The following is a 14,329-nucleotide window of genomic DNA, read 5'->3' as shown; positions in this document are numbered from 1 at the left end:
GACAATGTGTTTGTTTTGTTTGATTATCATCAGTAGCACCAGTTGCTTGTAATAGGCGGTGTCCACATCGGTGTCATTATTCTGCTAGACAATATAGGAGGAATTTCAGGCAACAACTACGGGTGCCTAATTAGATCAACACACTGTCGATAGTTTTTAATTATCAAAGGCCCCTGTCATAGTTCAGTAAAAGTGTCTATTCGACTGTTGACTGTGGCGTATCTAGGGATGCCCCGAACCCCACTTGGTGTAACAGAAGACTACCAAAATCCGCCGACACGACCCACCATGCCCTAGAAAGGATGGACGATCTACGGTCAAGGAGGCCGCATCAAACTGCCTTTGGAGATATTTTCTCCGGAATGCTCGCCCGGTGAACTACCCACACCGATTAATTAGTCTACGACATGCCTATGACACCCTTGGCAACCCGCGGCAACTCCCAAATGGTTTCCCCGACAGGATGACCAAGCTGTACGCTCTTCAGCAGAGGAAAAACTGTTCGTATACCACGCGTCCAGCCGAACGAGGACTGACGGCACCAGAGGTGAAACTTAAAGAATTAATTCAGTACTGTGGTCTTGCAGAAGTCACCACTATGGTTTGCAATAACCTACACTACGAAGCATTGGGACAGGATATTACTGCTCTGGAGAAGATCTCGACGGAGCGATCTCTCCCCACCCAACTGGTGCAGTCGTCGTTTTGAGTACGCACCTTGGTGTCGGTTGGGATGCGCTTGAGATACCAGCCGAAAGGGCGAAAGGAAGCGCCCGGTACACAGCGAGGTTGATAGCAGACGTGTGCAACGGGCTTTCTTCCACTCTCAACAACTGCTTCAGCCGAAGATACGGATTGAAGAGCTCACCCGTTCTCCGCCTTAGACTCGCAGGGCTGCAGATGTCGAGGAGCTGGTACCAGGAGATTATCCCCAGCTGGGTTGGGCGGTTAATACACAAGATTTAGCGCAAGATGTGCTCGTCAATAACTTAAACCCCTCTATAGAACAGAAAACGCAAGAAGCTAGAGGGGAGAGGTGAGTTCATCCGTCCGTTCACTCGGACAGGGAAGTATGAGTCCTTTGAAATGGTGAGTTGGAGTAGGTCAATTCATGTATGGAGACTATACACATAAGTTAGAAAACTATTAGCAGCATGATACTTTAATAGTGCTTGGCAATGGCGTAGCCTTAGGACTGGTTTAAGACATTCCTCGGAAAGAAGCCAATATTGCCTCTCTATATATATACTGAAGTCTACAGGACCTCGACAGGATCTCCGCGTAGTGTCCAAGACCCAAGGCTTCGAGAGGGCTTCGAACGACTCTTAATTTGATGAATTCAAATTTATTTCTTATTTAAGGTAGCAGAACGGGGCTTTTGGAAAAAAGTTATTCGATGGTATGCCCGCTGATACCCACAGCATATTGAAAGAACAGGTTTCCCTGATTCCGTACGCCGTCATCCTCGGGACCTTGTTGGATCGCTTGTCTATGAGGGTAGTAAAGTCGGCTTTAGACGGGTTGCTTTAAAGATTCTTCCCATTGTTCTGGGGTTCTTATTTCTATCGCAGATCCTGAAACTGCAAAATTACAGCTCTCAAGACCCTCTAGGCAATTAGATTTTGAGTTGCAATGTATTTTGTTCTTCCCCTTGTGCTTATTTCCATTTTGGTTGAAAGTGTAGCGAGCCGAAGCCCGTGAGAATACTCGAGCCGTTGGCCCTCGTTTGTTTATCTTGCGGTGTATTTTGTCCCTCCTTCCACTACGTAGTACAGTCATACCTCATGGACTCACCCTTTGTTGATTGCCCCCTTTTCTTTCTTCCTTTCTTCCTTTCTTCTTCGGCGTTTTCTTCATGTTTTGGTAGCTACGATAGTCTAGCGAACGTTGCGGGTCTTATCCCTTACAGAAAGGATATATGGAACACTGGGTAAGAGTGGGTCTACCTGTTAGGGTGCGATATCAGGATCCCGCAGGTAGTCAGGAATAGCGTGCTATGGCGCCGCAGATAGTGGGAGCAGGTCAGGATCGTATATTAGACTACCTTCTACATAGGTTGATCACCGGTTTCTAAAGCTAGTGGGGTGCGGGAGGGTTTTCAACATGGCGGGTAGCACGTGACCTCGCGTGCTACTATATTGATCCGCAGGCTACTGTAAAGTACGCCTAGCACTATGGTCGCCTCAAGCTACCTCCTTATAAAGAGGCATGTCTTAGTTCAAAACCAGTTAGGAACCGCTTATAGTTTATGACTTGAGGGTGAAGAAATCAGAAATTGAAATTCAAATGGCTTGGTCTTTTATTTAAAATATATGGTGTCACGTGCTGTGTTCTTGCAGATTAATGGTCGTGGCGGATATGCAGAACACGCGTCCATGTTTAAGTGATCGCGTAACCTGTAACCTGAAAAGGAGGCAATTCTGCAACCACTACGTCCAAGCCATACTGGAAAGGGAATTTTAGGTTCCTATCTCAATATAGAAGACAAAGGGCAATTCGGAGTGAACTAACCATCAATAAACTTGAACGAAATATAGGAGTGATAAAACACTGGAGTTTTGGGTACTTTCTCAGAAGAAATGACCCTTCCAGGCAGCAGCCCAATTAGGCCAATGCCTGGAGTACCAAAGACTCTCATACTGCACAAGTCTCAACCCAATATCTAGTCCTGGACACTCCTCTCCTATAGGATGTAGTTCTACTTAATTTACTACGCTATCTTCCTGCTTTTTTTTTTTTTTTTTGGATATTGTGTGATTTTTTATAATCCAGGCATGAATTCTATATCCACATCCACCCTGGAACAACCCTCAATCGATAACCAAGTTGAACTAGACGAAAACTCTTTCTACCACCATCCAGCCTGGTGCAAGCGCTGGTTCCACCCAGATTTTACCGATAAAGCTATGAGAGCCTGGATGAAGGTGTCCTAGTTCGAGCACTCAGACCGTCTATCCCGCGACTTCTTGTGGTCGAATGCGTCCTTCTGCTTTCCCTGGGGCTATATCATTTACCGCACTGTCTGTACCGCCGAGTCCGACGAGTTATGGCCCCTCGCGACGGCCAAGCTCTCTCGTTTCATGAACTATGAGATCAAGCAGGATCTCCGTAGGGACCCGGAACGCTACAGCGATAATCCGCGCCCTGAACAATTAGTGCAGGAATCGCATAGGGATGTTGTGGTTTCTGATAAGCGGTGCTGGGACGGCGCCGGGATCGAGCCGATCCGTCGCCACTTCGCTGACTATCTTCATAAGACTAAGCTTGGGGCGTATGGGGGCTGTGGCCTGTCCGAAGCTTGTATGGTCACTGATGAACGGTCGCTGAAGTCAATTATCGCCTGTCCTAAGCCAGACAGCAAGGATCGGTTTACGCGGCTGGACGGGTTTGTTGGCATGGTTGACGGGCGGTATAACCCTGAGGGAAAGGATAGTCCGCGGTATTTGGGGCTCATGCGGGTGGGGATTGGATTCTTATGGTGGCTCTATATAAGCTTTGGGAGTCGGACCATGGAGGAGCTGTGCCCATCTGTTCCGCCAGTGTTTATCCCGGTTTATGATGGCGGGAATGGGGAAAGCGCATGATGAAGAGGGGAATACACATAACTTTCGGCGGCGGCCGGCTAACTTGGCTTCTCGGCGTAGGGATGAGATGAATTGATTATGGTAGTTCAGTTCTGGCCGATTATCAAACACTGGATTGGTTTAGTTTTCTCAAGGAAGTCCCCTCTGAGATCGCTCTGTGATTATTAGAAATATCAATGTCTTGAGTTGCTGACCTCCCGACTTGGTGTAACGCCTTGTACTTAACATCAGGGAATTATTACTAATAGATAAGGTTTAACTACACAATAACACAGGGTGTACTATCATACATGCCTAGCGGTAGTGATAGTGCTAGCAAGTTGCTAATATCGAGGAATGTTCGCCTTTGGAGAGAACTTGAGCTGGTTTGACATTATCGGCAGCTACTTCCTAACAATACAGTCATCTCTGATCCAATCAGTGATGATATATGGGATCAAGCCACCATCTTGCTTCTTAAACGGGCGGAGGGCTTGCTACAGGAAGTCTATGGAAAACCCTGGAACCCGGTCCGTGAGAATATCAAAAAGGGGATTGAAGGGTTGGATTAACACCCCAAGCTACATACTGCAAGAATAGTGTACTATGGACTTTCAGCTCAGCTCTTCACCGCATAAAAAGACATGTCCGATAAAAAGAACACATTCAAAGCATTAATAATATAGTCAATTAGTATCTTGACCACTGTGCCATCCAGGAACATGCAAATAACATCATATGTTATGCATAGTTATACGTTTATATCATAGTAGAAGCGCCGATAGGCAGTGAGGTGATTAAGAACTAGAAAGTATATCCCAGAGCAAAGTGCATGTATGGAAAGTGGTCAATATTTAGTTTACAGAAACCCTAGACTGCAAGTAACATATGGCGGGTATATCATTCCTGACCTATTTACCTTTTCTTTTCTTCTTCAGTTTAGTCTTCTAGTATGAGCCTGCGAATGAGATTATTTCCTGTCCAACAGCTACCACAGTGACCATAATTTACTTGAATTGCATTGGGTCAAGGGAATGCAAGGGGCAATTAGGTACAGTGGTATCTATTGTTCCAAGCTAGATTTCATTTTTCTACATGTTGTACAAATGGCATTGTCTTACAGCAATAAATTTTTTCGCGGTTCCTACAAAAGGTCCCTCTCCGGGCCTGTGGCATGGTCCGTATGCATGCATGCAACTTGTGGGCTAACAAATGTGAACGAAAAAAGTGCCTAATGTCATATCTTTGTAACGCGGTAAAGGCACGCCTTTAAAGCAGATATATCATATTAGTAGCGGGGAGAACTTATGCCAGGCCACTTGAGGATGAATTTTGCCCGTCTCGATCGCCTCGCAGCGCAGTATGAACAGGTTCTCATCCATCGGCACGGGTGGGAGAAGGTGGGTATCTATCCATCTATAAACCCCTTAATTCAATAAGTAACTCGAGGATGCTAATCAACAGGACAACACACGCCAAGAACACAAAATTCTAAAGGAGATCCACGCTCAATACCCCAAAATTAAGCTGCGCGCTGTCGAAACCGTCTCAACCTCCAGCGGAGATCCAACCTGGCACGAGAGCCTGACTAAATTCCTAACCTTCGCTCCAATAGAGCACCCTCGTGTGTTCGTCTTCAATTCTGGCCCCATATTCCAGAACAACATGGATCATTACTTCTTCGCCCCACTGACACCCCCCGGCGCATACTGGCTGAACTATAAAGACGCATCGGCGAAAGACCAGATCCTCGCATCGCACACCATGCTCGTCGAGCCGAACCAGGGTAACTATAATCGTATTGTGGACGAGGCGAAATCGTCTGGCAACTTTGATATGGAGGTCCTGAATCACTTGTTCAGACTCGACTATGATTTCTGCCCCATCATAGATTGGCATTGCTCACGGGCGAATTCCGGGGTACGGACCGTGAGCAGAATATGGCGGAAGATAAGGATGAGGAGTGGAATGCTATGGCCGAGCGCATATCTTGGTCACTTTAGTAATTGACCGTTGACGAAGCCTTGGAAGCCGCTTGATGATGTCGTGGAGACGCTTGATAAGTCTATGTGTGCGGATCGGTTTATGTGGACCGGGGTTTATGATGGTTATTATCGGGATAAGGAGACGATTCGTGGTTCACTTACTTTGCAAGAGCCGCGTAAGATTATTTTTATTAATTATCGAGATTGATTTTATGTGGTGGTGATGTATGTACATAGACCTTGTAATGATGGATCCGAAATTAAGTGGTATGATAGTTCCGTAGACTTTATATACGGTGAGAAATAATAGAACTGTCTCCTGGTTGCGTCTCTCCCACTACTTGGCCTCTAGACCTTTATTTCGATCATATCTGAACGCAGCGATTGTCGGCCATGTTTGCAAGAGAGCAGCGGCTACCATCAAGCTGCCCGCAAACGCCTGTGACCGTATAAAGTTCGCATTTTCAAGGTCGACTAAGGCTCCAGCAATGGGCGCTCCAGCTAACGAACCAATCGAGCTTATTCCCCACATCATCCCCGTTCGAGTGCCTAGGTAGTTCTTATCCGGTGTGAAAACAGGGTGAGCGACAATGGACGTCGGTGCGGTGACCAGTACTCCACTCAGAAAACCCCAATAGCAGGCCCAGACAATGAATCCTGCGGTGTTACTGGTTGCAATCCAGGTGAACATCGCGACCGCCGACGCGGCGGTGCAAGAAATCAGGACGAAAATCGGGTTCATGCGAGAGCCAGCCAGGTACGGGACCGTTCGCCCGAATGCCGAGGCTCCATTGATGATGGACACCAGGTAGAAGGACAGGTTCGTGTCCGTGTGCAACTTCACCCGGGCATAGGTCGCGACATAGAAGATCGGGACGTAATATGCGAGCATCACGCATGTCAGAGATAGCGATAGGAGCATGAATGCGGGCTGCTTGAACGCTGTCCATTCGATTAAGCTTCGCGCGCGTGTTTTCTTTCCCGGCTTTCGACATAGGATCGCACATGTCACTGTCACCATGAGCAGGTTGATGAACCCGATACAGCGGACGGTCCATGGGAATCCGATCTTTGGCTGTAGTCGGCGGAACATGATGGGGAATATTACTGCGCCGACGCTAGAGCCAATTGATGCGATGCCGATGGCCACTGGCCGCTTGGTCGTAAATAACGAGGATAAAACTACTATTGCTGGAATATATGAGACACCTCCGCCTAGCCCGACGCAGAATGCTTGTGAAAGGAGTACCTGTCAATGAAGGATTAGAACTGGCTATAACATTTATGAATGAGGGAAGCTACCTGGTAGTACTCCGTAGCAATGCTAGTCATCATCATCCCGAAGACGATGAGGAAACTACCACACACAATCAGTACGCGTAGATATCCTGAATCTACCAACGGACCCGCTATCATGCCGACCATAACAATCAGAGCAGCCTGGATGCTGCCGATCCAAGAGATGGCGGAGGATGACTCCTCACGCAGGAGTACGGTGCGGTAATACTCTTGGAAAGCGCCGAACGTGGTGATCAAGCCCCTGCATTGGCCGGGTTAGTGTATCGATAGCAGTGATATATGGGGCGAAGGAATTGATTGTCTATACCAGGTATTCACAAAAACGCAGAAGGCAGCCACCACACTCAACCAAGCTTCCATACCGCCGTTGAGTATTGGCTTTCCTTCTGTACTTTCGGGTGGAGACGCATCCTCGGCTCCCGCTGCTGTAGTCTCTTGCAACCTTTGATCGGGAGGTTGAATGTGATCATCTTTTTGATAGAGTTGCGCAGAGGTTTTTTCTCCCATTCCCATGTCTATTCGTCTAAATATTTTCCGATAATGATTGGAGAAGGCGTAAAAAAGGGCAAGGATCGTATTTAATAATTGGCGGGAATCCTCCGACTCCCCGCAGCGGGGATGACCGAGTTCATACCCCGTGGGGCCTTATATCTACCGAATTATAGGTCCGTTCCTTATTATCGGCACGCTTTACCCGAGAACTGCCTGCTCACGTGCATGCTCGAGCCCTTACGTTTAATCCTTGCAATGGATCCTACTAACACCTTGCATCGAGAATAAAGGTCTACCACTCATCCATGTTCGTCTCCCCACTATAGATGAAGGCAGACTGAGGAATGCTGAGAGCCTTTGAGGATCTGTGGGTAGGAGCTAGCTCGGCTAAGACCAGGAGAAATGGCCGAGTAAGGGTTGTTCAAACGACAGAAAAATCATGTTTTCCACCTCTACCACAGTGCGACCAGGATTACTACACGGTGATCTTTATATGTCGGGAAAGACATCCACTCAACATGTCTAACGAGTAACTGACATTCAGGGCCAACAATCAATACACTGGTCAATAAGGAAAGCCTGCATGACGAGCTCTGGTGTGACAGACCCCGCTCATGGCGCCATTCACTGACGGTAGCTAGTTTCGTCTGTGGCTCCCATCGTGATTTATATAGCATTTAAAGGCTACGCGACGAGCGTCGCTCGATGAGACAAAAGGTAGATTAAATGGTTAATGGTCGTCGTGTCCATCTGGTGCCATCGCTGGTTTCGGCATGGCGCTGTTATGGGCATTAGAATCTGGACTACATGTGTGCAGGTCTGCTCCCTGGGAATCGTAATGACTGGTTGCAAATGCTAGCAGCTATACAGCAAACGTGGAGAGATCAGTGTATTAGTCAATGTGTGTCATTTGGTAAGACCTAGAGCAACGGACGATTGCTTCGGGTATTTGAGGCTTTAACAGCAATCATCCACCTAGAGAATATCGTATGTCTTGGCATGGGCGATCATCTCGTGCTGCTTATGCCACATCCCTGTGGCGTATTATAGGAATAACAGTTCAGCCGTACTGTCCTTTCCCCGTCAGTTCGGTCGACGACATTCAATCCCACCACACGATCACTCACCAACTCTTAGGCACTCTCAGTAGGGTGAATATGATCATCCTGTTGAACTCTTCGTTCATAAGGTTGGCGTATGCGCTCTTCTAATATGCTGTAGCTCAACTCTGACCTCCTCTAATACTCGGATCCCCTTCGCGCTGGTAGCACCATTCTCATTGTCAGCTCCCGTGGTCACATCGCTATGATGTCGGCTCTCGGCATTTGGCCGCACCGTCCATGGTCCTTGGATTTCATTGTACTGAGAGGATCTGTTCCAAAGCTTCTTGCTGGAGCATGGGCGTCTCGGAGTCAAGCTGGAGAACCCCAGCGCTCGAGCTAATTTGCTACTAAACATAATTTTCAGAAGCACGCGCATGGTGGGAAGGCAGGTGCAGACGATCGCGAGGGAAATTTCAATAATGGACCACATGTACCCGGCCGCGTAGTCATAGGTTACGTCCCAGTTGCCGAGAACCAGCATGGAGGAAAGGAGTCGTACGAGTGCTGCTGCACAGTCACTAGATCGCACCGAATGTTAGCTTCCTTGTGGATCGATCGCCAACGCGTTAGACAGAGAGGATCATACAAAAGGCCAAGGACAAAGATTAGCGTGAGAGCGACCTTCTGGGCTGTGGGTAGCTGCAACTTCCACATGTTGGGGATGGGCATGAGCCAGACGCCCAGATCAGTAAGGATGTTCACAATGGCGTATCCGATGGCAAACGCTTTGAGTGGAATGCATTTTCCCCGGCCCGTCCAGAACGCGCTGATAGGGCTACAATTGAATATGGCGAGGAAGGTCATGACGATTGCCCACACGATGACGGCAGCGCCCATTATATACACGACCTTCAGGAACCGAGAGTTTACGAAGATTCGTCGATAGAGTAGTAAGAGCGACAGCTTCACGGTTGGCGGGGCGAGTATATAAAAAATCTGAAAGTAATATAACAACTCCAGAAACACCAGGACGTCGGCTTCTGGGACGACCGCTCTGTGCCTTCCGAGGCCATATTGCCTGCCTGAATGGTACACACCATGTCAGTACTACGCAAAATGGAAGAAAGGGGATTATCGCTTACATGCAATGAACAAGGCGTACAATATCCAGTCAAGGAACTTGATAGCAATTAGTCGCAGTGTGGGAAGGAGGTGAGATCTATAGTACATACCAATGCTATGCAAATTGCCCAATCATCGGAGGCCAATGGTAGATTTTTCAACCTTCTCGCAACGAACCTTGCAATGACGGCGAGAGTGGCAAGCGCGACGAAAATACTGTTCACGATCCATAGTCTCAGGCCTAGGTCCTTGTGGACAGAGGCATCATGCGACTCCATTCATGCGCCAATACAGTCTCTCAGGGACAAGAACTTCATCATAACTCTCTGGGTGTTTGGGAGGAACGTTGATAAAGGAAGAAGACAAACGATTTCCTGAGGAACATGTGCAGAGTCTTACTTGGATCTCCAGAATACGATGTAACCTCCTCCACCCCCAGGAGGCCTGCCTTTAGGCGCCGAGCAGCCATCAGATTAACTGATTACGTTGGATCCATCGCCTATCGAGGATCATGCATTAGCGGCTCCTTCCATCCCCACATCGCTCAACATGGTTGGCGCCGCGCCAACTTTTCCGACACTATCTGTTGGATCCTGATCGTTGGGCCGCTTCACCTTGAGTTTTTGAGTTTGGCAGAGGATCTGCATGGGACCTGACTGAATTTTCTATCCCTCGCCCAGTTCTAGCTCGTTCTTGACATTAAGGCCATCGTGAGACTTGCCAACATAGGAAAAATACCCACTCGCAAATGTAAAGAAAGGTTGTGCAGGTAAACGATAATTTGGGGACAGTCCCACGGTGGGTTGACCACACGGCAACGATGTAACCTGAGGGGGGAAAATAAACTATTGAAAAGGCACGATTGCTGCATGGATGGTTTCAGTCCGCTGCATCAGGATATAGATCCTACGTTGAACGCTACTTTGAAGGCGGCTCACTTGCAAGGAAGCCTATAGGAGCTGAGACTAAGTGGTCTGCGCCAGGATAATTTGAAAAGATGGCGACTCACGAAGATAAACCTACCTGGCAGGAAATTTCCCAGCAGGTGCAAGCCGACCGAGATAATTCCATTGCTCGGGTCGAGCCCCCTGTTCCTGCACTGCCTGAAACGCTTCCCAGCCGGGTCCTCGATGTCCCCAGGGATCTCCTTTCTTCATCGGAGGTTTCCATCACAGAGACTTCTGCTGAGGAACTTGTAGGTTCTCTAGCTGCAGGGAAGCTTACTGCAACGGTAGTCACAACAGCCTTTCTGCGACGTGCGGCGATTGCCCAAAAATTGGTGAGCGAAAAGTCTAACCTATGCTAATCGACTTCTTTTGGCCATTCTAACGTTGGCCCCTGGCTATAGACAAATTGCATCTATGAGCTCCTCCCTAAGCGTGCCCTTGCTCGTGCGAAAGAGTTGGACGATTACTTAGCCGAACATGGAAAGACCTCGGGACCGCTGCACGGCCTACCGATCAGTATCAAAGCGCATGTAGGAATTGCCGGACGAGACAACACAGCGGGTTTCGTTGGCTGGGTGGGTCGAAAGAATGAGGAAGACGCGAATGTTGTCAAGATTCTGGTTCAAGCAGGTGCCGTTCTATACGCCAGGACGACTGAGCCACAAGGCTTGGTAAGTCATTCAGTATCCAGGCTATGGTAGAACGTTCCAGTAACAACCACGCATCATAGATGGCGCTCGAAACCTGCAGCAACATCACAGGGAACACTGTCAACCCGCACAATACGGCTCTCTCCCCCGGCGGCTCCTCAGGAGGAGAATCTGCCTTGCAAGCGCTTTACGGTAGCCCCTTAGGAATCGGTTCAGATATCGGTATGCCGCGAATCTATTACCTAAGTACTTACATAAAGTTAACTTCTTTCCCAGGGGGCAGTATCAGGTCTCCCGCCTCCAATTGTGGGCTTTATGGCCTCAAGCCCACATGTAGTCGAATTCCCATAATTGGATGTGCCGCTTATGTTATCGGCTGCGAGACAATCCTAGGCACGCTGGGCCCTCTCTCACCCACTCTCGGAGGAATCAATCTCTTCATGAAGACTGTACTAGCTGCCAAGCCATGGACCAGCGACCTAACACTGCACCAGATCCCATGGCGGGATACCCAGTCTCACATCTACCAAGATGGGAAGAAAAAGCTCACTATAGGAGTGATGTGGGACGATGGCATTGTAAAACCGGCACCACCAATCACAAGAGCTTTGCAAGAGACAGTTGAGCGTTTGAAGATACTGCCTGATGTCGAAGTCATCGAGTGGAAGCCATACCAACAGAAGGAAGCGCTGGAGATCCTGGTAAGTTTTCTTATAACAAATGAATCCTTCCTCCTTGTTAGATACTTAGCACGCATTGTCTCTAACAAATTATGATTCAGACGAGACTTTACGCTCCAGACGGCGGCAAGGCTTTCGCCAAGAATCTCGCCCTGTCGGGAGAGCCCTACGTCCCGCTCACAGCCTGGACTCTTCGTGATACTCCCGGCATCGAAGAGCTCGACCTACAAGGAGTCTGGGGCTGGACTCTGAAGCGCGAAATGTTCCGCTACTCCTATTTGCAAGGTTTGCAAACACCTTGAGCAACTGCCGTCAACTAATCGTACTGACATCTTCAGAATGGAACTCGGTTGCTCCAGAAATGGATGTGATCCTGTGCCCAGCATACCCAACACCTGCTCCACTGCTTGACACCTCTCGTTATTGGGGATACACTTCTATCTGGAACCTGTTAGACTACCCAGCGATTGTCTTCCCCGTCACCAAGGTGGATCCCCGGCGCGATGCGAAGGACAATACATACACTCCTCGTAATGAGTTTGATAGCTGGGCCCATGAACATTACGATGTGCAGAAGCAACAAGATGCGCCGGTCTGCCTACAACTTGTTGCCAAGAAATTGGAGGATGAGAAGGTCGTCCAGGCCTTGGAGGCTATCAAGGAGAGGATCGGCTTGCCCTTTGTGGACTGCTTGGCATAACTTCGGTTGGATCTTGTATGGATTAATTTATCATGAATTTGTGGGAAGCGAACCGCGCATTATGAGAATATAGATTAAGATAACTCCTCAATATGATGCGACTGCCGAAGGTTTCTCTGAATTACTCATCGGCTAGCCTGTTCAAGAAGCCAGAAATAGACGGATTTATATTGAACGTTGCCAAGATACTTGGTCTATAGTACCGCCCCACTGGTATATTTATCCCGCTCTAGCCGATGGTATGGAGAATTGGAGATGTACCATTGTCCGCTGAAGTCTGGTCGAAAATGGTTTGAGGGCATTGTAATATCATGTTTTCCCCATTCTAAAATATTTTGGGGACAACACTGTCTGGGAAGGCATCTTTTAAAGGACTTGGGATAGTATGAATGTGTGGGTATAGAAGAAGTGGAGGGTCAGGCAAGATGACAAATGCAAATGAACATAAGGTTTATTCCATATAATGACATGAGTTCACCAAGACGTTTGAAATTAAAGGAATTAAAGGAGACCCACTATTACCTAAAGCTAATAAGAAGAATAAGGCAGAGAAAATATAGTACGCATGACTTGACCCAGACCTCTCATAAAATGCGTTCAGCATGGATTGGAAAACAATTTGTTGTGTACCCAGTGTACGATTTCACCTAGCCCTCAGCGCTGTAACCTATATAGCATCACCTCTAATCTCTCTATGGAGCCTCATCCCCCCTAATAAAAGGTACTCAATTGGTAAGGAGCTTAGAAAGAGGGTATAAAGTAACGCGGCTAAAGCCAGCCTTCCGGCTTCAAGGAACAACCAATCAAACAAAACCCCGAGAATGACAACGTCCTGAATCAAAGAAACCCGGTTGGTTGGGATTTCCAAGTTCTTTTTAATCTAAGCAAGGGTTTCTAGATGGATAGGTGCCCACCTTCTACTCTTGTGGATGGATCAGGGTCTGTTCATATTGCGCTCCGAAGTGATTGAGACGGGCGAAGCTCATTATCTAATGGTCCTGTATATGTTCTCCTGCTACTGGTATCTGTGACAAAAGCGTGTCTCTACCGCGTTGCAAAGATAGTTCAGATCAGTCGCATGTCACAATGACTGTCCGTTTGGCGGGCAGAAGCATGGAAGGAATACCGAAGGAAATAAGGGTGTGGGGACTGTCACCCCCTGGCTGCAAGAAATATTGAGGAAAGCTCGAAAGAGGGATATATATCAGATTCCGCAGCCCTTTCGTCGTATCCGCTTAAATATTGACAATGGTGGGATTGTTCGGGGTCGTGTATTTATTACACCTCTACAGGCAAAACAAAATTAGAGATAGAAGCGTCACGTTTGGGTTCGTTGTGATTTACTTCATAATATGGGTCTTGTGGCTCGTTTCCTTTCCTCTTGCTGCCGCGAAAAGGTCATATATAACGGAGAAGTCTGGCTTGGGAACGATATTATTGCGGTCGCGGTTCTGATATGCTATGTCGATTCTTACTCTACTTTGGAGATTATCCTAACTGATCATGACTCACTTAGGCTGCTCGTTTCTGTCTTGTTACCCCTTGTAATTCTTGCTCTATGCGGTGTACTGTTTCAAATATCCCCGGTTTTAGACCGTTCAAGAGGCAGACATCGTCTAGAGCGACGGAGCCACATATCACAGAATTGAACAATACTGGTTCAATATGACTCCAAAACAAAAATCACCTCTCCTGAAGCCGTTTGCCGACTAGCATCTAGAGTTATGCTAGTCCTTTAAGTTCAACTGTTCTTTGGTGAAGCGTGAAGGTTAGGGGGCGTGACGCTGGAGGCAGGTATAGAAGATAGTTGAGATCTATGCGATATACTAAATATTACACTATGAGAAG

The 14,329-nt window shown here is 47.8% G+C and overlaps 5 protein-coding genes across 5 annotated transcripts; 3 read left to right on the top strand and 2 right to left on the bottom strand.

Moving 5' to 3' along the window:
• Positions 1-3,080: 3,080 nt before the first annotated feature.
• On the top strand, positions 3,081-3,584 carry BDW43DRAFT_305969 (uncharacterized protein; the record flags this gene model as incomplete). Its single annotated transcript, XM_032045913.1, has 1 exon — positions 3,081-3,584. The coding sequence occupies one exon, from the start codon at positions 3,081-3,083 to the stop codon at positions 3,582-3,584; it is 504 nt and encodes a 167-aa protein (XP_031905921.1).
• A 1,304-nt stretch (positions 3,585-4,888) lies between these two features.
• Positions 4,889-5,756, top strand: BDW43DRAFT_305968 (uncharacterized protein; the record flags this gene model as incomplete). The annotated part of the gene is made up of 3 exons (XM_032045912.1): positions 4,889-4,963; positions 5,028-5,492; positions 5,586-5,756. The coding sequence occupies 3 exons, from the start codon at positions 4,889-4,891 to the stop codon at positions 5,754-5,756; spliced, it is 711 nt and encodes a 236-aa protein (XP_031905920.1).
• Positions 5,383-7,418, bottom strand: BDW43DRAFT_260534 (putative MFS monocarboxylate transporter). The gene is made up of 3 exons (XM_032040217.1): positions 7,155-7,418; positions 6,851-7,088; positions 5,383-6,797 (listed from the first exon to the last, which is right to left on the bottom strand). Exons 1-3 carry the CDS (start codon positions 7,358-7,360, stop codon positions 5,886-5,888), a joined length of 1,356 nt encoding a protein of 451 aa, XP_031905919.1. The 5' UTR covers positions 7,361-7,418; the 3' UTR covers positions 5,383-5,885.
• Positions 7,419-8,521: 1,103 nt separating this feature from the next.
• On the bottom strand, positions 8,522-9,782 carry BDW43DRAFT_296432 (uncharacterized protein; the record flags this gene model as incomplete). Its single annotated transcript, XM_032044214.1, has 3 exons — positions 8,522-8,960; positions 9,029-9,396; positions 9,615-9,782. The coding sequence occupies 3 exons, from the start codon at positions 9,780-9,782 to the stop codon at positions 8,522-8,524; spliced, it is 975 nt and encodes a 324-aa protein (XP_031905918.1).
• A 477-nt stretch (positions 9,783-10,259) lies between these two features.
• On the top strand, positions 10,260-12,481 carry BDW43DRAFT_319330 (amidase signature domain-containing protein; the record flags this gene model as incomplete). Its single annotated transcript, XM_032048897.1, has 6 exons — positions 10,260-10,783; positions 10,853-11,122; positions 11,182-11,323; positions 11,378-11,802; positions 11,883-12,066; positions 12,120-12,481. Exons 1-6 carry the CDS (start codon positions 10,502-10,504, stop codon positions 12,479-12,481), a joined length of 1,665 nt encoding a protein of 554 aa, XP_031905917.1. The 5' UTR covers positions 10,260-10,501.
• Positions 12,482-14,329: the final 1,848 nt, after the last annotated feature.

Source organism: Aspergillus alliaceus, assembly GCF_009176365.1.
Source record: "Aspergillus alliaceus strain CBS 536.65 unplaced genomic scaffold BDW43scaffold_2, whole genome shotgun sequence".
Lineage (NCBI taxonomy): Eukaryota > Fungi > Ascomycota > Eurotiomycetes > Eurotiales > Aspergillaceae > Aspergillus > Aspergillus alliaceus.
The sequence above is the reverse complement of the archived record's forward strand: the minus strand, read 5'-3'. Positions and strand labels throughout refer to the sequence as shown.